The 22837-nt window shown below is 41.5% G+C and overlaps 1 protein-coding gene across 1 annotated transcript in view; it reads left to right on the top strand.

Moving 5' to 3' along the window:
- LOC118839924 (NACHT, LRR and PYD domains-containing protein 12-like) overlaps positions 1 to 22837 on the top strand; it is a 55322-nt gene that overhangs the window by 5500 nt on the left and 26985 nt on the right. The window contains exons 3-4 of the mRNA XM_036747422.1: positions 7477 to 9112; positions 11297 to 11467. Coding sequence (XP_036603317.1) covers positions 7477 to 9112; positions 11297 to 11467 — 1807 coding nt within the window. The remainder of the gene's footprint in view (positions 1 to 7476; positions 9113 to 11296; positions 11468 to 22837) is intronic.

Below are 22837 nucleotides of genomic sequence, written 5' to 3'. Positions count from 1 at the left end.
TAAATATAGATCTATTTAGGTGATAGATACCCACACATATGAAGAATCAGCATAAAGATTATTAAATGCATAGGAATTATTGAGATCTTTGAGAGAGTGAGTATATAGACAGAAATGAAGTGAGAAAACCTGAAGGCACTCTCATATTTAATAGGAGACAGAAGGGTAGTTATTCATTAAAAACTGAAGAGCAGTCTGAAGAACAGGAGGAAAAACCAAGAGAAAGCAGTGTTTCAGAACTAAGAGGAAGAGAGATTATCTAGAAGAAAATGGTGGTTGAAAGTGTAAGACACTTCAGGGAAGTAAAGTAGAATTAGGACTGAGAAGAAAAGTTATTACAGCAACAGGCCTAGCTTGTACATACACAGGCCTAGCTTTACGCCATTCAAAAAAGAAGGGGCATGCACATATACACATACATATACATGCACGCATACAGACAGACCAGGAGGGCCAATGTAGGGAAAACTGTCCTATGCTTCATTGTCCCCTGTTGAGGTCTAATGGGTGCTATGGTTGTGCTACTGGCAAAGAGAATTCAAGCTGCCATTTGTCAGTCAGGGATTCTGTTGTATGTCAGTCATGAGATCTGTGTCCAAGGGCTGGACCCCTCCCATGACTTTTGTTACTCTTAGAAGCCCACCAGTGATCCTGATGGGCAGTGGCATTTCCTCCCTGAGACAAGGGTATCAGTCTATCCCAGACACTCCCACATGGACAGCTCCCCTTGGTTTCTGTCCTGCCTCCCCCACTGCACCTGCTACACCAAGTTTGTTCTCCCCTAGGTAATGATGGCTCCCACAAAACATTCTTGTTGTTGTTGCCTGTTTGTTTGTCATCAGAGTTTTGTTTTACCCTGTTCTCTGATCTCTGCATTAAGATTTACCATTCTCTTATTTATCATTGACAATCCAGGGCCAATTCAGACAGAAATAACTGGATCTTTGAGTAAGGCCATCCACCCTCACAAAGATAATTGGTTCTGCTCTCCCAGATACCATGGAGTTCTATGTAATAGTCATTCATTCCTCTACTTTAAGCACTTCCATTCAAAATATTGCTGTCAGTTTAACCTTTATTCTGCATTCACCCCCTAAAATACTATTTCAGTAGTAGGTATGCCGTAGTGTGAACAATAGGAGACACTAGGCAGACAACTCTGTACGTAGAGGCTAAATAAATGGAGTCCCATGGGGTCCTGGTGAGCAGGGGCCCAGTAGTGCCTGAATAACTGCAATCTCCATGTAGAGAGGCCCTCATAGAAACCAGTGGTCTAAGCCATATGGGCCCTTCTTATTGTTCATATGATAATGGTAATAATTTAATGAGAGCAACTTTCAGCCTAGATTGTCATTCGTTTCACAAAGAAATCCAGATCTATTGATGCTAGATCTCTATCTGCTCCCATTGAAGATATATTGCATTGTAGAAGACATTGAAATGACCTCCAGAACCTAGTGCACTTTGTAAACTCAAATACTACATAAATATCAATTGTTATTAACAATAGTGCAGTGGTAGTTGTGGAAATGTTATGATCCAGTAGGAGGAGTTTTGCAGTTGGGCACATGTATACATGTGTGCAAACATATGTATATTGTGTTCATCTATGTGTGTGTATGTATATATTTGTGTATGCAATCACATATTCCATCCATATACATGCCCTCATACTTTCACACATGTATGCCTTTCCTCATATGATTTTCATGCCTTTGAATCAGATAATTGGAGGTTTTCTATCCTCGTCACTTCCCTGAGCTAGAGAGTGGCATAGTATGGTGCGAAAACCATTAGATTCAGTCATAAGAGTTCACTAATGCTGCCTAACTCTTACTTAATTTCTCTGGACCTCGGTTTCCTTATATGTAAGATAAAGGAGTTAGACTGGCTGGATTCCTGCCCAGTCTCAAAGAATATTACTTTAGTAGTTGGATAATTATTGCTCCACTTAATTAAAAATTCCTTGTTGTGACCCTTTATCCATATATGGCTTAGAATGTAATCTTGAGAGTAGGGATTGTTTTAGGGTCTATATTTTTTTTTAACTTTTTTTTTGGTAGGGGGGAAGGCAGGGCAATTGGGGTTAAGTGAGTTGCCCAAGGTCACACAGCTAGTAAATGTGTCAAGTGTCTAAGGCCGGATTTCAACTCAGGTGTTCCTGACTCCAGGGCTGGTGCTCTGCTCACTGTGCCACCTAGCTGCCCCCTAGGGTCTATATTTATATACCCAACAGCTAGCACAAAGCCTGGGAAATAGTAGCTGTTTAATAAATGCTTCTTGCTAGATTGATCCCAGATCCATTATAGTTCTAAGTTCCATGAGTCTGGAATGGGGGAGAGCCCCTTGGGGAAAGGAATGGTTCCTGCCATCACTAATAGACATTGTCATTGTCATAGCAGTAGTTATAAGAACATCCAGTACAGAGTTAGAGGGACCTTGGAAAAGGGACTGGCCTCACATAGCCCAGCATAAAAAATACACGCCCAAAAGATCTGACTGCACTGAATTGAAGAAACTGTGAAATCTGAAGCCCTGTTATTTACCCATCTCAATTCTACAAATAATTATCACTTACCTACTATGTGTTAGGCACTGAGATACAAAGACAAAAGGAAAACCATCCCCGGTCTTCCAGACCAAGTCTTTTCACTTACCCCTTAGACAGTTTTTTGACATTGGTACTAACCCTGCTTCTGATTCCAGCATTGTCATCTGCTCCTGGTCCTCTAGGACAGGAAGCTGGTTCCTAGTTGCCAACAATGACTTGTATGTGTCTGACCCCTTCCTGTTTATTTCTAGTACAATATGAAAATATATTCACATGTTCACATGCGCACAGAGATCTACACACGTACATAGCATACACTCTCCCCCATCTATGTCTGTCTGTCTCTCACACAATCTCACCTTGCGTCATTTAAATGCACTCCTACTCACACACACTTTTCTTCACACACTCATCTATGCATATGATATACATATCTGTAAATATGTTTTATACACATATAAATGTATGTATTCACAATCACCACTAATTTCACCCAAATATTTTCCTGAATTCTGACCAGACCAGTCTGTGGAGCCATGTTTATTTGCCACTAGACCCAGACTAGGATTTGGAGAGGGTTTTGTGTCTTCCTGGGGAGAGGGAAGACTAGAGAAACACACCCTCTTCCCAACCTGGGCAACCCCAAGACACAGAAGAAAGTACAAAGCTACAAATTATATTATTGTGTTTGTGTCCATCAATAAATATCTATTTGTGGAGTTTGTGTTGCTGAGATCCAGCACATTTCATTCCAACTCCTCAGAGCCCCAGCTGAAATCCACTCCTAATGCTGTCCTCCAGCTCCATTCCTACCCTAAGCACCCAAATACCTCCTCATGTAACAGACAGGACTCTCATTGTCTTCCATTTTTCTTTATCACAGGGGATCTTGGATCACTTCCGGCCCCAGTTCTTCTAGTACCCCCAGGTCAATAACTACTGTCAAAGCCATAGGCCTGTGATGCCTTTCAGTCTAATTATCACTAATCTTAAGCTCAATCTTGAGCTCCAGGAGGGGAGGAGAGTTGTCTCTTGGGATTTTTGAGGCTTAAGAATATCCCAGTGATCAATTAAGGCAGTAAAAAGGCAGGAGCATGTCCCCATGGTTCCATGTGATGTTAGGGATCATTGAATTGTATTCTAAGATTTAATAGAGCAAGAGCAGTTTGATGCTGGATGGAGACAGTTACCAGATCATTTTTGGGACAGGAGAGAGTAGGAAATCTAGTCCTTGATTGTTGCAGCCTAATGTAATAGGAACTGGTGGCCACAGGCAGGCAGAAATGTTTTCTCAGCAAAAGTCCGGAGATGATGGGAATATCAGAACAACAGCAAAAATAAATTAACAAATATGTTTCTAAGCGTCGACTCCCCTGAGTCAGAAGTAGCTGGAGATCAATATTTTCTTTGCAATACTGGCCATTTACAGAGGAGCAGAATCCAGGCTTCTGTGAAGCTGTACCCACTTGTGACATCCTTGAGTGTCACTGTAGAGTGTAACACCGGTCATATGGTACTTAATTTTTCTGCTCCCTTCTTGCTTTTCAGATCTTGTTTATCTGCTCCCTGGGAGGAGGGGTGATGGTTTAAGATGTGATATTTTCTTTGGCCCCTGGCACTGGCTCCTCCCATATCCCCTTCTCTAGGAAACAGTAGGTATGGTTGAATTCCTAGGAGAGTGAGTTATACTCCCAGACCCACTTTTATTCTCTACCCTAATAAATTCCTATGCATTTGTATGGTCTCTTTATGTTTGAGGGAAAACAAAATAAAATAATCAGGCTAGAAGAAACTAATTACCATTATTTCTGGGTTTTGATATACAGGTGTAACTAATGTAGTGGTACAGGGCCAGGTGGGTAAGGAGTAGGCCTCAAACATAAAGGCACCAAGGATTGGCTAAAAATATAAGAAATTTAAATTAAGGCAGAAAGTGAAACCTTTATTGGAATGATAAGGATTCTTCTGACTGAGGGCCCCAAACTATTGTGATTGTACTAATAACTTTCATCTAATAGGAATCCAGTAAAACAGCTGGAGTATCCATGAGGGTGTGGGGAAGGGAGGAAGAACATCATTTCACATCTAGGCTAAAAATTAACCTCATTGTCATGACAAGGTGTGAATGGCTAAATCTCCCTAGAGTAGAGGTGTAGGAAGGAGAAGGCAGTGGTCAAAGAAAAGATCATGTCCTAAAGCATTCTAAGGAAGGAGACAGGAAAGGCCTGGGGAAGATTAAGTGCTATCCTATCCAGTATCAAGGAGGGAGTAGAAAACAGAGTGATGGCTGGCCAACTCCACACTCCACACTGGTACCCAAATATTACACAGAAGTGATCTCCCTTGTGGGTCTCTTGATTATTAGGATACTCCTTGGTTTAATGCCTGGAGACTTATTTCTGGAGATCTGGGGAGTAAAAGAGCCTTGAGTAGAGTTTGCTGGAGGCAAGAGAATGTTCAGGAGGTGCCAGTAGGTGAGGGGAGGAATTGAAGAGAAAGGGAAATGGTGGGTCTGGGAGAATGGAGCTAATGGAGGAGATTTCAGCTGTAATTGAGGAAAGGAGAGAAGAAGAGACCAGTGGAGAAAGGAAGAGCTGAAATGAAATGGGTCAGGCCTTGATCAGTTATTTTATCTCTGCACAAGAAAAATGTCCCAGGAAGAGAATGATTAGATTGCTGAATTTATGAGAATTCCTTGGAGTCTGTACTGAGTGAGGAGCAGGGATGGAAGTCCTTTTCTTTTTTAAAATGAGTGCTGATGGTACAGCATAAGCCCAGTTTGAGGAAAAGGATTAAAAGAAGTGACTTTTTTTTGGTTCAGTTGTTTTTTAGTCGTGTCTGACTCTTTTTGAGCCCCTTTGGGGTTTTCTTGGCCAAGATAGTAGAGTAGTTTGCCATGTCCTTCTTGAGTTCTCAAAGATCAGAACTGAGGCAGACAAGGCCAAATGACTTATCCAGGGTCCCACAGCTGGTAAGTGTCTGAGGCCTGTTTTGAACTCAGGAAGATGTATCTTTCTGATTCCTAGCCCAGTGCTTCATATGCTGTGTCACTGCTGCCCTAGCAGCAACTTGTTCTTGTGTGATCTGTACAGCACATCTGGATTTTTTCAAACACATTTTTAATACTATCTTTTACATCTCCTAAGCTTATCCCAATATCTGGATATATAGCTCTGGATGTCACTTGTGTAGGTAGAATATTTGAACCCTTTGGGAAAGGGCTTATGCTTATCATGTGTCAGTTAGCGAACAGGGATTCATTAAGTTCTTACTGTATACTAGTGTGCTTAACACTGGGAATACCAATACAAGTAGAAAGACAGTCTCTGCCCTCTAAGAGCTTACACTCAAACAGGGCAATAAGGCACAGAAAAAAGCAACTGAAAAGTTGGGTTTTGGGGAAGGTAGTTGCCTTAGGGCATGTTAGAAAAGGTTCTGAATGTAGCCTATATGAGAATGATGCAGTTACTAGCCTGAGTGCCTTCCGTAAATGGAAGTTCTTGGAAGAGCCATCCAGTCTGAGGAAAAGGCTTGGAAGTGGAGAGTGCTTCCATTGTGTTACTTGGCTGGCTGGCTGGCTTGCTTACTAGTGACTCTTGAGACATGGTAGAGGAAAATCAGAATGTAGATTAGAGGGGAATAAAGACAGAGCTAGGACCAGGGGTAGAAGGCACAAGAAGGCATGTTTCAGCTCAGTGAAAATCAGGACTCCAGCTGTTTAGAGTTGTCCTAAAAGTGAGAAGCAGCCACATGATGCGGTGAGTTCGTATCACCAGTGGTTGTTATGAAGAGCTTGGACAAGCTCTTGTTGGGGATATTACAGAAAATTCCTACAGTGCTTTACACACCCTAGACATTTCATCAATGTTCATTGAAATGAAAATAAGTGACTGCTCCATGGAAAGATTTAACTTGATAACCTCTCAGGGCACTTTGCAAATGTAGTAACTTTGTGATTATAGCACAGGGTCATTGTCACCCAAGAATAAGAAGTATAAAAAGTAGTCGATGAGGACATCAAGTAGGTATGACAAAAGGAAAGTCTATAGGAGTTCAGAAATCATATGCAGTTGGGATAATCAGAAGAAATCCTCACAAGATGGTGGGATATGTCTTGGGGCTTGGGGAACTGATGAGATTTTGATAGAAGAGTGGAGATAGCTGCGGTAAGCACAAGATATTCTGATGCTGACTGCGTTGTCACTGACTGTTTCTTTTGCCTTGAATTCTTCCTCTCCTCATCACCATCTCCAGGCTTCTCTGGTTTCCTTTAAGACTCAGTTAAAATTCCACCTTCTGCAAGACTTTCCCAGTGTCCACTGTGTTAGTGCTTTCCTGCCGAGATGATCTCCAATTTATCCTGGCTGTGTCTTATTTGAACACAATTGTTTGCATGTTACTTCCCTTCTTAGAGTATGAGCTTCTTGAAGACAGGTACTCTTTTGTTTTTGTTCCTATCCCCAGCTCTTAGCAGACTACCTGGCATAAAGTAAGCACTTAAATATTTGCGGAGTTGAATTTTGACTTGAGTGGCTTAACTGTAACTACACAGCGGAGGGTAGGAAGCTCATGGTATATTTGGGGAAACCGAGGAAATAAGGATGGACAAGTAGGAAGACCTTGAATTGTGGGATGAGCTTAGACTTTATCCTATGGACAAGACAGAGATATTGAAGGCTTCTGATCAGGGCTGTGTTATTGTCAAGGTTGTATTTCAGAAAGATCTCTTAAGTTTAAGTGCAGACAGGGTTTGGGGGCTTACCTTGGTCACCAGCAGATATGAGATGAGAGTAGAGCCCAGGGGTAGCACTTCACCTCTATATAGGCTCTGGGAGCAATGATGCCCAAACCAAAATCTCAGGGACTTTTCCCAAAGATACCTCAGCAGATTTAATCCTGAACATCTTTATTTTTTATGACTTTAGATGAAAGAAATAAGTACCAAGAACGAATGAGAAAGAAATTCCAGCTCATGAGGGACAGGAACTCTCGTCCTGGGGAGCAGGAGCTCTTTCAGCACCGATTCACACAGCTGCTGCTTCTCGGGGAGTACCGTTACAAGGAGCAGAAACAACGTGAACTTCTAGTCCGAGGATTGGAACATGCTCTGGTCATGGAGAAGCAAGGACGGCTTATAGAGGTGTCAGCTTTATTCGATCCTGATCAAAACACTGGCACCCAACCACACACTGTTGTGCTGCAGGGGGCTTCTGGTATTGGAAAGACTACCCTGGCCATCAAAGTGATGTTGGACTGGGCAGAGGGAAAACTCTACCAAAATAAGTTTGACTATGTTTTCTATCTCATTTGCAGAGAACTGAACCAATTAGGAGAGAGAGAAATGAGTTTTGCTGATTTAATTGCCAATGATTGGCCTGGCCCCCAGGCTCCCATGGCAAAAATCATGTCCCAGCCAGAGAGACTTCTATTCATCATTGATGGTTTAGATGAACTGAAATTCCCTTGTAATGAACACAGATATGATCTGTGCAAAGACTGGAAGCAGCCGAGGCCAGTGCCCATCCTGCTAAGCAGCTTACTAAGGAAAACCATGCTCCCTGAAGCCTCCTTGCTGCTCACTACAAGACTCACTGCTCTGGGGAAATTTAGTCCTTTGTTAGAGAATCCACGTCATGTGGAGATCCTCGGCTTCTCTTTGAAGCATAGGAAGGAATATTTCTGCAAATTTTTCAGAAATGAGGATTTAGGTGAAAAAGCCTTTAGTTTATTAAAGGGCAATGACACACTGCTCACCATGTGTTCTGTTCCCCTGATGAACTGGATCGTTTGCACTTGCCTGAAACAACAAAGGGAGAGAGGACAAGATCCCATCCGGGCTTTGAAAAGTACCACTGCTTTGTATATGTGTTATCTTTCCAATTTAATCACACCTGATGACAAAGACTTTATACTTCAGCATTTGAGGGGCCTTTGTGAATTGGCTGCTGAGGGGATCTGGGGAAAAAAACTCCTGTTTGAGGGGGAGGACCTCAGGAGGCATAACGTGGAGGCAGCTGATGTCTCTGCCTTCTTAGACATGAACATTTTCCAGAAAGACAGTGGCTGTGAAAACTGCTACAGCTTCATTCACTTGAGTTTCCAAGAGTTTTTTGCTGCCATGTTCTATTTGATGAGCAGAGACGAAGTAGGGGTGAAGAGCCCTGACTCTTCCATTCCAAATGTCAAAAAACTTTTGGAGGAGTGCAGCCAGCATGACGATGGCTTTGTGGTCCTGGTGGTGCACTTCCTGTTTGGCTTCCTAAATGCAGAGACAGCAAAGGAGCTGGAGAATAACTTCAGATGTAGAATATCACCAGAAGTCAAGTTACAATTACTGCAGTGGGTTGAGGGAGAAACCAAAAGAGATTTTGAATATACCTGGTTTTTTAGTTCTGAGGTACCAAAGGTGTGTTCTTATTTATACGAGACTCAAGATGCTGAGTTTGTAAAACAGGCACTAGCCAACATCCAAGACATTCGAGTAGGTATTGAGCACTGCTACGATGCTGTGCGTGCAGCTTTCTGCATTAAGCAATGTCCTAGGCCACAGAGACTTTCGATGTGAGTATCTTCATTTCTTATGTGTCAGCGCTTTTACTAAGCCCTTTGTTGACAGGTTGAACTATGGATCTTTCTTATGAGGGAGGCCAATGTTCTCCTTTCAGCTTTGGTCATATGGCCAGCCCAAATTGTCACTCTGGCTTTTCTTTGGGGACACAGAGTTTTGGGACAGAGAGCCAAACACCAGGCCCTGCTGCACTTTACCTTTCCTTGTGCCTTTGTGTAAAATTCAGGTGATGTTATTTTCTACTATGTATGTGTTAACCACTAGAGGAACATCAGATTGAATTAGTGCTGTTTAAGTTCTGTTTGAAAGCAAAGGGATCTCTGCAGAGATAATCGTATGTCTTCATTTACAACTGGAAAAGAAAATGATAAAACCATGCACAGAATTTCCATATCCAACTGAGACTAATTAAAGGATATTCTGTCCAGGCAACTGAGGTCCTGCAGAGTGGGGAGGAGGACAGGGGACTGGAGAGTGGGGGGTGGGGGTGGGGTGTCATATAAATTTCCAGGTCTGTGTCCAGCAGCTTTGCCTTTTTGTCCAGGAAAAATCCCATCTCTGGTGTATGTTATTAATGCTCCCTCTCTTTTAAGAGCTCTTGGGCAGTGATTGGTATCAGAGTATGTGGCACTGTGGCATGAACTCTATTTGGGAATCCTTAAGAATGTCCCTGGTTTAGGGGGCAAAGCAGGGAGAAGGGAAGGGAGGGAGAATAGGCCTCATTCCATGGCTGTTAGTGATATCAGGCTCCTCATCTTGTCCTTGGCTGGATTCTAAGATACCCGTCCTTGCACTGTTGACAGTGGGCTCATAAAAGACAAAGGTCCCCATGCTTGTTCATGGCAGAATTTCAGATTCACTTTCAGCCTCCTCAGTCAGGTTCTCAACTCTGAAGCCCACCCTGGTGATGGAGGAAGCAGGCTAATATTCACTCAGGTCTTTTGTTCAGTACTTCACAGTTGGAATCTCTTGCACATATGAGACGGGTCAGCAGAAAATCATTTTCATGCTAAGATATGCCTTTACAGGGGGTCATCTTGTAGATGCATTTGAAGTTGTCTTTTGTTGAGGAAAAAAACAGTTGTCATTAGTAGCCCCTTCTTGGCAGCTCCAGTAGTGGCCCCTAGGTGGCACTTGTTCTCAAGATTTCTGAGTTTTCTTGTTAAGATCTTTTGGTTCAGTTTTTTCCCCTTATATCCACCTATCACTCCCTGATTCCTTTATCTTTGATGGCTGATTTCATTCCTTAGCTATCTACTATGTGCACAGTATTAGGCTAGAACCTAGAGTTACATAGGAAAAGGCTCCCAAGGAGATTGAGTTCTGTCCTTTTGGTATCCTTGTGCTCCTTTCTATTACTCTCCTCTAAATTCTTAAAATCCTCAAGACCTTCTCCAAGGGGCATATCTAGGAAAGTGGGCCACCCAGAATAAAACAAAAACTGAGGGTACCTTCGAAGGGGAAAATAACAAAAAATGAAGCCTGAGCAGTGAGTGGTTGGAGAAGTTTAGAAAAATAGTCTTACCCCTCTGTGTTGTTGAAGGTTGGGAAGATTCTGGGTTGAATCTATTACTAGAAGCCTTAGGAATTTAATTAGTGTCTTTTAACAACAGCTGGTGGTGACATCTCATCTCCACTGGAACCCTCTAGGAAATGTGCATCCTCTTATCCCAAGAGCAGTTCCCTTGTAGAAATTCTCCAATTACTATGCCCTACAGAGGGCTCTAGCTATAATTAGGTCTCCTATGATCCTGAAAGCCTGAGTCTATCACTACAAATTTTGAACTTCTGTGTATATTGAATATTTAGAGATCTTCTTCTCCTTCCTTAAATCAGGTTTCTTCCTCCTTCATCCAACCTAACTGGTCTAGACATTGGTTTTAGCATTGCCACTGAGCATGTGAGGGTTGAAGTAAGAAGTTCAAGGGGAAAAGGTGATAAGAAGGAAGGGTGTGGGATGAAGGCTGATGGAACTGGGAGCAGCTAGTACTTGGATTTGGCTTTCAGAGTCCCAAGCATCTAATCCCATCTGTTCTTCTCTCCCTGAGAATTGTTGTCATTTGCTATAGGACCTTTTCATTTTTTCTCATACAAATAGGTATACATATTAATACTGGGAGGCAACTTGAGTGCCACTGATAACCACAGTAAAATTCTCCTCTCATTTCTGTTTATAGTTTATTTTTGTGTACATTACCTGCTGGTGTTTGGCAAGATCTCTCCTCTGTGGTCCACAAGAATCAGAACCTGAAAGAGCTTGAGTTGTCCTGCATTAGATTTGCTGATTCGTGTATGGAAGACTTTTTTGAGGGACTAAGAAATCCAAACTGTAAACTGGAAAAACTGAGGTAAGTCTATGCTGGTCCCAGAGCTGGGGTAGCTGCTTATGTGGGAATGGGGAAATTGAGGTAAAGAACTGAGAAAATTGTGAAAAATAAGGTTTTAGGAGAAAAAAAGGATAGTCCATAATCTAAATGAGTGGAAAGATAGAACAATGAGAAAAGAATGGGGAAGAAGAGTGAAAAGGGACAGTTGGACCTTCTCACCACTGTTATTTGATATTTTTCTAGGAATACTAGTTATAATAATAAGAAAAGAAAATGAAGTTAAAGATACACATTAACAAAGAGAACAGAGAGTTATTATGTTAATGTTATATAAATGGTAATGTAAAATTCTTCTACAGCAAAAAATTTGAAAAACAATGGGTACCATTGAATATGGAATGGGCTGAATAAATTGTAGTAGGTGAATGTAATGGAATATTATGGCACTGTAAGTAACAAAGAATATGGAAAGGATTTTGGGAAGATGATGGAGTTCATACAACTTTAGGCTCTCCAGATTTTCTCCACAGAAAAGAACATAGCTTCAGAGTGAACTTAGAGCAGCAGAAATAAACAAAAGTCAGGGTAAAGCAGTCCTCCTAAGGCAATGTGACAAGACTCAACCTCGAGGGGTGCAGGTTTGGTGAGTGAAGTGCAAATACCTCCAGGCCCACTCTGCTGAATCCACAAACAACAAGCCCTGGGTGCAGATGGGCTAGGAGGCAGCCTCAGCTTCAGCAACTTTCACCTCACAGACAGTGTTGAAATTGCAGGCTGAGCAGAAGATTGAAGGACCTTCCATTTGAGGGAGGCCAAGCACAGCTGTGCTGACCTGACATGGCTCTATGCTATGGCTGTGGTCCTGTACAGCAGCTGCAGGGGAGAAGGAGCTAACACATACCTGGTGAGCGCAGTAGCAGAGGGGCAGGGACCCTGCTGGCTGTGGGCACTTGCAGGAGAGCAGAGATCCTGGTTTTATTTCCAGGGCAGAGAGGACAGGGGTAGTTTGCAGCCACTAGGGGATCCAAAGTAGGCAAGAGCCTTTGTGGGACAGAGAGGATGTGGGCCTGAGTTGTGGCTTAGGGGTGGAAAGGGGTGCCCAAAGTTGGCCCCTGATGAGGTTTGGGGTTGAGGAGTGCTCGAGACCCCAAACACCAACATGCTGGGTCCTGCCGAATGAATTTGACTCAAGCCTTCTCAGCCAAGGAAAAAGACAAAAGTTTATTAAAGATTCGCCATATTGAGTTGTCTTAAGAAATCTTACCAATTGTGATGCTTGTTTTCACAAGCAGGCCAGATTCAATCTACTGAGCTAGATTGAATCTGAGTGCTTTCATGGAGACAAGATGAAACTTATATACAGAAAGATTGTGGGAGGGATCTAGGGGTGGTCAAGTAGTCTGGGGTGACTAGAGGAGGGTTTTAGGGAGGGTCTTGAGGGGGAGTCTAAGGAGGACATTGATGGGGCTGGGGTGACTAGAGGTCAAGACTCCAGGAAACAAGAGAATGGGATTTTGGTGGGATTAAGGGTGGGAAGCAGCTGGACAGTAGAGGGCTAGGCTAGGTAGAGATTTGGGCATAGATAATGAAAGGCTTATGGACTCAGGTAAAGGCCAGATCTAGTGGGAAGATTCAAGTAGAGTTTAAGGGGGTTCCCAGAGACTGTATCCCATCAGGTTCAAGGGGGTTCCCAGAGACTGTACCCTCTTCATTCCCCCCTCAAACAAATAGGACCCAAATTCTTTTGGGGTCAAGGATGAAGGTCTCAGCTTCTGAAACTGCTTCCTGCTGGCAAGGGGTATAGAGCTGTCCCTGCCTTGATGGGTTGACTTCAAGGGGTACATAGTCTGAGCAGTCATCTGCAAGTTGATGGCTTGGAGCCTGGAGGAGATAAACCTGGCCCTTAAGGAGGCTAAGCTAACAAGCACCAAACAGGCAGTATAAGAGTAGAGAAAAAAGACAATTCCTTGGTGTAAAAGACAATTTCCCTGGAGGTTATTGCAGATGACTGTTTCATACCTCGCTCTCCTAACCACTTGTTCTGTGTGCCACACTGCTTCGGGGTTCAGGAGTGTGTAGCACATCCGAATGAGGTGAGGGGTATCTAAGAGCAAGTCTTGATATTTGGTGAGCCTGTGGTTAGCCAGCCACTGTTGGCCCTCAGTTTCCAGGATGCTCTGAACTCCATAGGGACTCAGAACTTCTAAGGGCTGGCCAACTAGAGGTTTAGGAGCTTTCTCAATTGGAGTGGCTGTAACAACCATGGAATCTAAATGTTTTGAAAAACAGACAACTGGCCTGGGGTCAGATCCTAAGGACTGTGTTGGGACTCCCAAAGCCTGTCTTTTCCTTTCATCAACATACAAAGTGAAAGGTTTTTCTAGATTAGGTAGAGCGAATGCTGGAGTGCTAGTCAATTTAGTTGTCAAAGTCCCCAAAGCTTTAGCCTGGTCTGGGCCCCACTCTACAGGGAGTGAGTCAGGGCCTTGAGTAGCAATTAATGATAGCAGTCCCTCCCAAGCCTTGGGCTTAATTGGATATTGAAGGTGATGGGGGAACACTTTAGGATCTTGGAGGTGAACTATGGCTGGGGTGGCAGAAGTAGCTTGCCCAGGAATTCTCTGATCCCAAACAATTGGCTCAACTGTCTCCCACATCTCTGGGGGAACATGGGGGGATCTGGTAAACAGAAGGAAAAAGGAGATGGGATATTTAACTAGAGAAAATTGACTTCCCAATTTCACCATCAGGTCCCTTCCCAACAAGAGTGTAGGGCTAGAGGAGAGCATAAGGAAGGAGTGTTCAAACAACAGATCCTCAAGTAGTTTGGGGAGGGGTATGTCTAGAGACATCCTTTAGTTTCCCCTTTGATGCCCATGACCCAATGGGTTGAGGGGCAGGTAGGGCCAGAGTAATTGGCTAAAACAAGAGAACATAGCTTTGATAAAGTGGGTAACCTTACCTTCAACCTCGATTTTGCCCAGGGTTCGGTGAGAGAGGTGGAGAAAGCAGGAGCACTGCCAAGCCCCAGGCTTTCCCCTCCTTCCAAGTCTTGAGAAGACTGGAGGACAGGGTACTGGGAGGCGGTTCTACCACTTTTCCAACCTCTGGGATAGTCCTTCCTCCAATGTCCCTCCTGGTCACATGCTGGGCATGGTCCTAGAGATGTGGATCCTGGGGGCTTCCTCTGGGAGGGCGCCCTAGAGGGGCACTCCTTGGACCAGTGACCTCCTTGTGTCATCAAAAGCAGGTTTCACTACTACCGAAGTTGCCAGGCTTCCTCCAGGTGCCCTGGGAGGGGGGGCTCCTTGGGTCTTTTCCTGGCCGTGGCAGTAGCCAAGAATTGAGCATGTTCTCTGTCTCTAGCCCTATCCCTGAGTTCTTTTTCCTCACCTGCAACCAGGTTTCTGTTGTTAAAGACTCCAAAGTCCATCTCCAGTAATTGGGCCTGAGGTATTTGGGATCCCATTGCCAATTTCTGCAGTTTCCTCCTAATATCTGGGGCAGACTGATAAATTAAAGTATTGCTGCCCCTTCAATAGAGTTGGGATCCAAATTTCTATACTTCTTAATAGCTTCTACAAGCCAGTCTTGGAAAAGAGCCGGGTTTTCCTTTTCTCCCCAAGTAATCTCCCTAATTTTTTGAAAATTTATTTGCTTTTGAAATGCTGTTCTTAGACCTTCTAACAGGCAAATTACCATATGATCTCTCTTTCTGCTATCCTCACTCTTGATATCCTGGGTCACTAGCAAGAACAGCAGCTGTTCCTGGGGGATATTTTGTGGGGTTATTGCTAGCCAAACGATCTCCAAATTTTTGGGCATGTTCCCAGATTCTCCTCTTCTTCTCAGTGGTACAACAGGTAGAGAAGAGGATATGCAAAGCACCCTAAGAAAGCTCGAATTGTAGGGACAGATCTTAAAACCCTCAGTAAACTTAGTAGGGTCTTCTGAGTATCTCCCCAGTTTCTCTTTAACCTGAATGAGATCTGAAATGGAGAATGGAACTCGTATTCTAATTGTCTCACTGGGTGAGGCAGGCACTTCCCTCAGGATAAAAAGCCTTGAGGGTGCTGTGGGGACAGGAGCTTGGGGAAAGAGATCTGGCTGATTTTTATTAGACTGCAAGGCTGGGAGATCTGGCTGGCAAGGGAGAAGATCAGTTGGTACTTGCGGAGGGGTAGGGGTCAGAGGGGAAGATACCAAAGAAACCTGAGGGGGTGCCACCTCAGAGGGAGGAGCTAGGGGAGGAGGTACTGTTGTGGGGGCAGGTCCCAAGGCTGGAACCTGAATAGGGATTGACTTGGGGATGGGGCCCATGGTGGTAGATACTGCAGGGCCTGCAGTAGGGGCAGGCCAGGCCAGAACCTGAGTAGGGGTCCCTTCAAGGGAAGGGGCCACAGAGGGAGACACCTTGTTGTACCAGAAGTGAGTGAGACACGCCACAGAGTATAAGTTTTAAATGGAAAATTTATTAGCCGGCGGCCATCGGGGTACTGCAACCACAAATCTATGGCCCCGTGTTGGGGTGACGACTTGACTTATATAGGATATGTGGGGTTTCAGTGGTTAATTATCTCCTGGAACCTACAGGCCAGGTCACGGGGGGGGGGGGGGGGGGGGGGACAGGAACAAAGGTCCTGGCTGATCAAAAGATTCAGTCGGGTTATCGTAAAGTGGGATAATCTCATTGACATTCCTTGGTGGAGTCATGGAGCCCCAGGGATATCTGCTAGACAGAAAGGGTCTGCCAGGTTATCCTTCAGGGGGATGGTCCTATCTATTGACATTCCTTGGAGGAGTCGCAGGGCCCCAGGGATATCTGCTAAATGCTGGAGAGATCTGAGTCCCTTGTTTCTGGGGGTGCTTGTCAGTAGCTAGGGGTTTCTCAGGGGTTCCTAATTTTCTTGTATTACAACCTCAACAAGACCCTTGGCTGAGACCTGAGCAGGGATAGCCAAGGGGGGAGGGGCCATGGGAGGAGATGCAGGGCAGTAGACTTGGACCATGAAAGAGGCAGGAAAAGAGGGAGGTTGAGCTAGAAGAAAAGGGAAGGGAAACCAATGGAAAGAGGAGGTGGCCAAGGAAGGGGGAACACAAGAAACAAGGGTGCTCGGGGGAGGTTGGGGAGTAGGAGGAGGGGCTGGGGTTGAAGCCATAACAAGGGGGTCATCCAAAATGTCCTGTTGGCCCCCATTACCCCTTTGTGGGGGCACTCGAGTTATAAGCATCTTACCAAGACAACCCAATATGGCAAATCCTTCACAAACTTTGTCTTTTTCCTTGGCTGAGAAGTTTTGAGTTGAATTCATTCAGCAGGACCCAGTGTTGGTATTGTGGGGTCTCGAGCACCCCTCAACCCCAAAACCTCATCAGACAGAGCTCAGAAAATGAAAGTAAGACCTGAGGACTGGGGCATCATTCCCCGTACCTGGGAACTAAAACTTGAATGTCAATAATAAGATCCTAAAAATAAAATAAAACTAAAAATGAGTAAGTAAAGCAGAAAGAAGCCATCCATAGATTACTGGGGATAGAGAAGATCTGAATTCATATTTGGAGGAAGATAGTGGAGGTAAAAAATTCACTCCTTTTTCAATAAGACATGTCAAATGGTCTCAATCACAAAAAGAATTCTTAGAAGAACTTAAAAAGCACTTTAAAAATCAAATAAGGGAGATCAGTGAAAAATTAGGAAAAAAATAAGAGCAATCCAAGAAAATCATGAAAATTATGGAAAGAAAGTCAACCAACTGGAAATAGATATTCAAAAACTTAATGAAGGAAATAAAGCCTTGAAAGCTAGAATTGGGCAAGTGGAAGTGAATGGCATTATAAGACACCAAGAAATAATAAAACAAAATCAAAAGAATTAAAAATAGAAGAGAACATGAAACATCTCATCAGGGATAGCCAATATAAGAATAGTCAGACTAACTGAAAGATACAATAAAAAAAAAGAGTCTAGATACAATATTACAAGAAATTATTAAAGGAAATTGCCCTGGAGTTCTTGGATAAGAAGGTAAAGCAGAAACAGAAAAAAAAAAATCTACCTCTCAATACCTGAAAGAGATCCTAGGAAGAAAATTTACATGAATATCATAGCCAAGTTTCAAAGCTCCTAGGTTAGGGAGAAAATATTACAGAGAGGATTCTGGGAAGATGGCTGAGCAGGTCAGAAAAATTCCAAGCTCTCAAGATTTTCCCCCACAAAAGGGTTAAAATAGCACCTTAGGGCAAACAAAGTATGGGTGGAGACAAAGAAGAATAGGGGCACAACTGGAGTCTTCCTGGGACAATTTGAAAAGATCCAAAGAAAAATCCCAGGAAGAGGTTTGGTCCCAGGAAGGGCTATGCAAAGTTACAAGAATCACTTTCTCCTCTGGAGCCATCTGGTTCCAGTGGCCAGACATTTATCAGGATAACTGGAGATGGCCTAGGATGCAGTGGGGGACCTTGGCTCTTTAAGCTAAGGTCTTTCTCAGATCGCAGTTTGACTGAGCAAAGCTCATTCAGTGATTAAGGCTAAATAATAAATGAGGCTGAGAAGGGCCTCTTTCCCTAATCAAAAAAAATAGAAATCAATCTGTGAGAAGACCCTCAGGGTTTCTGACCAAAAGAGAGACAATTGCTATTTACATTTTGGCAAATATTACTGTGCTACCTATAAATTATCAGTGTGTCAAACATATAATTTGACAAAATTGTTTGTATTAGACATGAATGTTTTCTGATTTTTTGGCATACTTCTAAATGGATACCAAAGATAGTTGGACCAATTCACCATCCTGCCAAGAGGGCACTAGGGTTCTTATATTCACAGAATACCTCCGAGATTGACTGTTATATTTTTTTGTCATCCTTACTAATTTGCACAGCATAAAATAAAACCTGAGTGGTTTTAATTTATATTTCTCTTACTATTAGTGATTTGGATCATGTTTTCATGTGGCCATTTATTCTTTGCTGTTCTTTTGTTCCTATCTATTGACCCATTTCTATCTTGTGTTAATTACATATAAATTTAGGGTATCAGACATTTATCAATGATATTTGATGAATGACTTTGGTTTAAATTCTATCTGCATAACCTTAGGCAAATCACTCAATGTCAGTGAGCCTGCCTTTTTTCTCCTGGTCTCCTCAGAAGAATATGTCTCTTTTAAAAATATTTTATTTATTTCTTTTTAGTTTTCAACATTCACTTCGTAAGATTTTGAGTTACAAATTTTCTCTCCATCTCTCCCCTCCCCAAGATAGTGTGTAATTTGATATAGGCTCTACATATACATTCATATTGAACCTATTTTCATATTAGTCGTGTTGTAAAGAAGAATAAGAACAAGTGAGAGGAACCGCAAGAAAGAAGAAGTAAACAAAAAAAATAAAAAAAGGAGAGAGCAAATAAATACTTCAATCTATATTCAGACTCTGTAGTTTCTTTTCTGGATGTAGACAGCATTTTCCATCATGAGTCCTATGGAGTTCTCTTGGATGCTTGCATTGCTAAGATAAATCTATCAAAGTTAGTCATCCATTGTGGATATTGCTGTGTACAATATTCTCCCAGTCCAGCTCACTTCACTCAGCACCAGTTCATTCAGGTCTTTCCAGGTTTTTCTGAAGTCTGCCTGCTCATCATTTCTTATAACATAATAGTATTCCATTACATTCACATACCACAACTTGTTCAGCCATTCCCAAATTTATGGGCATCTCCTCAATTTCCAATTCTTGGCCACTACAAAAATTGCTGTTATAAATATTTTTGTACATGTGGGTCCTTTTCTCTTTTTTATGATCTTTTTGGGATACAGACCTAGAAGTGGTATTGCTGGGTCAAAGGGTATGCAGTTTTGAATCTCTTTGGGCATACTTCCAAATTGCTCTGCAGAATGGTTAGATCAGTTCACAATTCCACCGACAATGCATTAATGTTCCAATTTTCCCACATCTCCAGCATTTATCATTTTCCTGTTTTGTCAGATTAGCCAATCTGATAGGTGTGATATGATACCTCAGAGTTGTTGCATTGGCTTTGTTTGTACGAAAACTTTCAATTTGAAGGAATCAAAAGTATCCGTTTTACACACAATGTTCTTTAAATCTTGTTTGGTCATAAATTCTTCCAGTCTCCATAAATCTGACAGGTAAATTATTCCTTGCTCTCCCAGTTTGCTTATAGTATTAACTTTTATATCTAAATTGTGTACCCATTTTGACTTTATTTTGGTATATGGTAGAAGCTGTTGGTCTATGCCCAGTTTCTGCCATAGTATTTTCCAGCTTTCCGAACAGTTTTTGTTAAATAGTGAGTTCTTATCCCAGAAGCTGGAGTCTTTGAGTTTATCAAACAGTATATTACTACAGTTATCAACTACTGTGTCTTGTTTACCTAACCTATTACACTGATCTATCACTCTGTTTCTTATCCAGTGCTAAGTAGGTTTTATGACTGCCCCTTTATAATACAATTTAAGATGTGGTTTGGCCAGGCCACCTTCACTAGCATTTCTTTTCATTAATTCCCTTGATATTCTGGACCTTTTGATCTTCAGATGAATTTTGTTATTGCTTTTTCTAGATGTATAAAATAATTTTAGTAGTTTGATAGGTATTGTACTGAATAAGTAAATTAATGTAGGTAGAATTTTCATTTTTATTATATCAGCTTGGCCTATCCACGAGCAATTAATGTTTTTCCAGTTATTTAGATCTGACTTTATTTGTATGAAAAGTGTTTTGTAATTGTGTTCATATACTTCCTGGGTTTGTCTTGGCAGGTAGACTCCCAAATATTTTATAGTGTCTACAGTAACTTTAAATGGAATTTCTCTTTCTATCTCTTGCTGTTGGGCTTTGTTAGTAATATATAGAAATGCTGATGATTTATGTGGGTTTATTTTATATCCTGCAACTTTGCTAAAGTTGTTAATTATCTCAAGGATTTTTTTACTTGATTCTCTATGATTTTCTAAGTATATCTCCATATCATCTGCAAAGAGTGATAACTTAGTTTTTTCTTTGCCTATTCTAATTCCTTCTATTTCTTTTTCTTCTCTTATTGCTATAGCTGAAGTTTCTAGTAGTACCATATTGGATAACAGTGGTGATAATGGACATCCTTGTTTCCGCCCTGATCTTATTGGAAATGCTTCTAGCTTATCCCCATTATATATAATACTTGCTGATGGTTTTAGGTAGATGCTACTTACCATGTTAAGGAGGACTCCATTTATTCCTATGCTCTCTAGTATTTTAAATAGTAATGGGTGTTGTATTTTGTCAAAAGCTTTTTCTGCATCTATTGAGATAATCATATGGTTTCCATTAGTTTTATTTTTGATGTGATCAACTATACTGAAAGTTTTCCTAACACTGAAACAGCCCTGCATTGTGGGTCTAAATCCTCCTTGGTCATAATGTATTATTCTTGTGATAAGTTGCTGTAATCTTTTTGCTAAAATTTTATTCAAAATTTTTGCATCTATATTCATTAGGGAAATTGTTCTATAATTTTCATTCTCTATTTTGGCTCTTCCCAGTATAGGTATCAGTGCCATATTTATATCATAAAAAGAATTTGGTAGGACTCCTTTGTCACCAGTTTTCCTAAGTAATCTATGTAGAATTGGAATTAAGTGTTCCTTAAATGTTTGATAGAATTCCCTTGTAAATCCATCTGGCCCTGTAGATTTTTTCCTAGGGAATTCAATGATGACTTGTTCAATTTCTTTTTGTGAAATGGGGTTATTTATTTTATTTCCTCTTCTGTGAATCTGTGCAATTTATATCCATTTCAGTAAGATTGTCAAAATTATTGGCATATAGTTAGGCACAATAGTTTCTAATTATTGTTTTAATTTCCTTTTCTTTGGTGGTGAATTCATCCTTTCCATTTTTGATACTGGTAATTTGATTTTCTTCTTTTTTAATAGAATTAACCAACAGTTTGTCTATTTTATTGGTTTTTCATAAAACCAGCTCTTAGTTTTATTTATTAGTTCAATAGTTTTCTTAATTTCCGTTTTATTAATCTCTCCTTCAGTTTTCAGTATTTCTAATTTAGCTTTTCATTGGAGATTTTTAATTTGTTCTTTTTCTAACTTTTTTAGTTGCATGACCAATTTATTGGTCTCCTCTTTCTCTACTTTATTGGATATGGATAAATATTTAGAGATATAAAACTTCCCCTAAGAAATGCTTTTGCTACAACCCATATGTTTTGGTATGTTGTCTCATTATTGTCATTCTCTTGGATGAAGTTACTGCTTCTATGATTTGTTGTTTGACCCACTCATTCTTTAGGAATAGATTATTTAGTTTCTAATTAATTTTTAGTCTATCTTTCTATGGTCTTTTATCACATATAATTTTTATTGCATTGTGATCTGAAAAGGATGCATTTTACATTTCTGCCTTTCTGCATTGGATTATAAGATTTTCATGCCCTAGTACATGGTCAATTTTTGTTTAGGTGCCATGTACCACTGAGAAAAAGGTATATTCATTACTATCCCCATGCAGTTTTCTCCAGAGGTCTACCATATCTAACTTTTCTAAAATTCTGTTCACCTTCTTCACTTCTTTCTTGTTTATTTTGGGGTTAGATTTTTCTAGTTCAGAGATGGGGAGGTTGAGGTCCCCCACTAGTACAGTTTTGTTGTCTATTTCTTCCTGTAACTCCCTTACCTTCTCCTCTAAGAATCTGGATGTTATACTATTTGGTGGATATATGTTTAGTAATGACATTACTTCATTGTCTATGGTGCCTTTGAGCAGGATGTAGTTTTCTTCATTATCTCTTTGAATTAGATCTATTTTTGCTTTTCTTTTGTCTGAGATCAGGATTGCTGCCCCTGTTTTTTTTTACTTCAGCTGAAGTGTAATATATTCTACTCCAGCCTTTTACCTTTACCCTGTGGATAGCCTTCTGTTTTAAATGTGTTTCTTGTAAACAATATATTGTAGGATTATGATTTTTAATCTATCCTGCTATCTACTTCCATTTTATGGGAGAGTTTGTCCCATTCACATTCACAGTTATGGTTACTATCTGTGTCTTTCTCTCCATTCTGTACCCACACACACACCTGTTTATGCTTTTCTTTCTCCTTTCTCCCTTTTCCTCCTCAGTAGTTTTGCTTTTGACCATAGCCTCTCTCAATCTGCTCTCCCTTCAATCAGCTCCCTCCTTTTTTCCCCCTTTTCCCTTACTTCCCTCCCTTATATCCCCCTCCCTTTTGTTTCCCATTTTCTCTCCAACCGCCTATAGGGCAAGTTAGATTTCTATGTCTAACTGAGTATGTTATTCCCTCCTTGAGCCAAATACAATGAGAGTAAAGTTCCAACAATGATCATCTCTCTTCCATCTTTCCCTCTTCTGTA

The sequence above is a fragment of the Trichosurus vulpecula genome, chromosome 2 (assembly GCF_011100635.1).
Source record: "Trichosurus vulpecula isolate mTriVul1 chromosome 2, mTriVul1.pri, whole genome shotgun sequence".
In the NCBI taxonomy this organism is placed as follows: Eukaryota; Metazoa; Chordata; class Mammalia; order Diprotodontia; family Phalangeridae; genus Trichosurus; species Trichosurus vulpecula.
The sequence above is the reverse complement of the archived record's forward strand: the minus strand, read 5'-3'. Positions and strand labels throughout refer to the sequence as shown.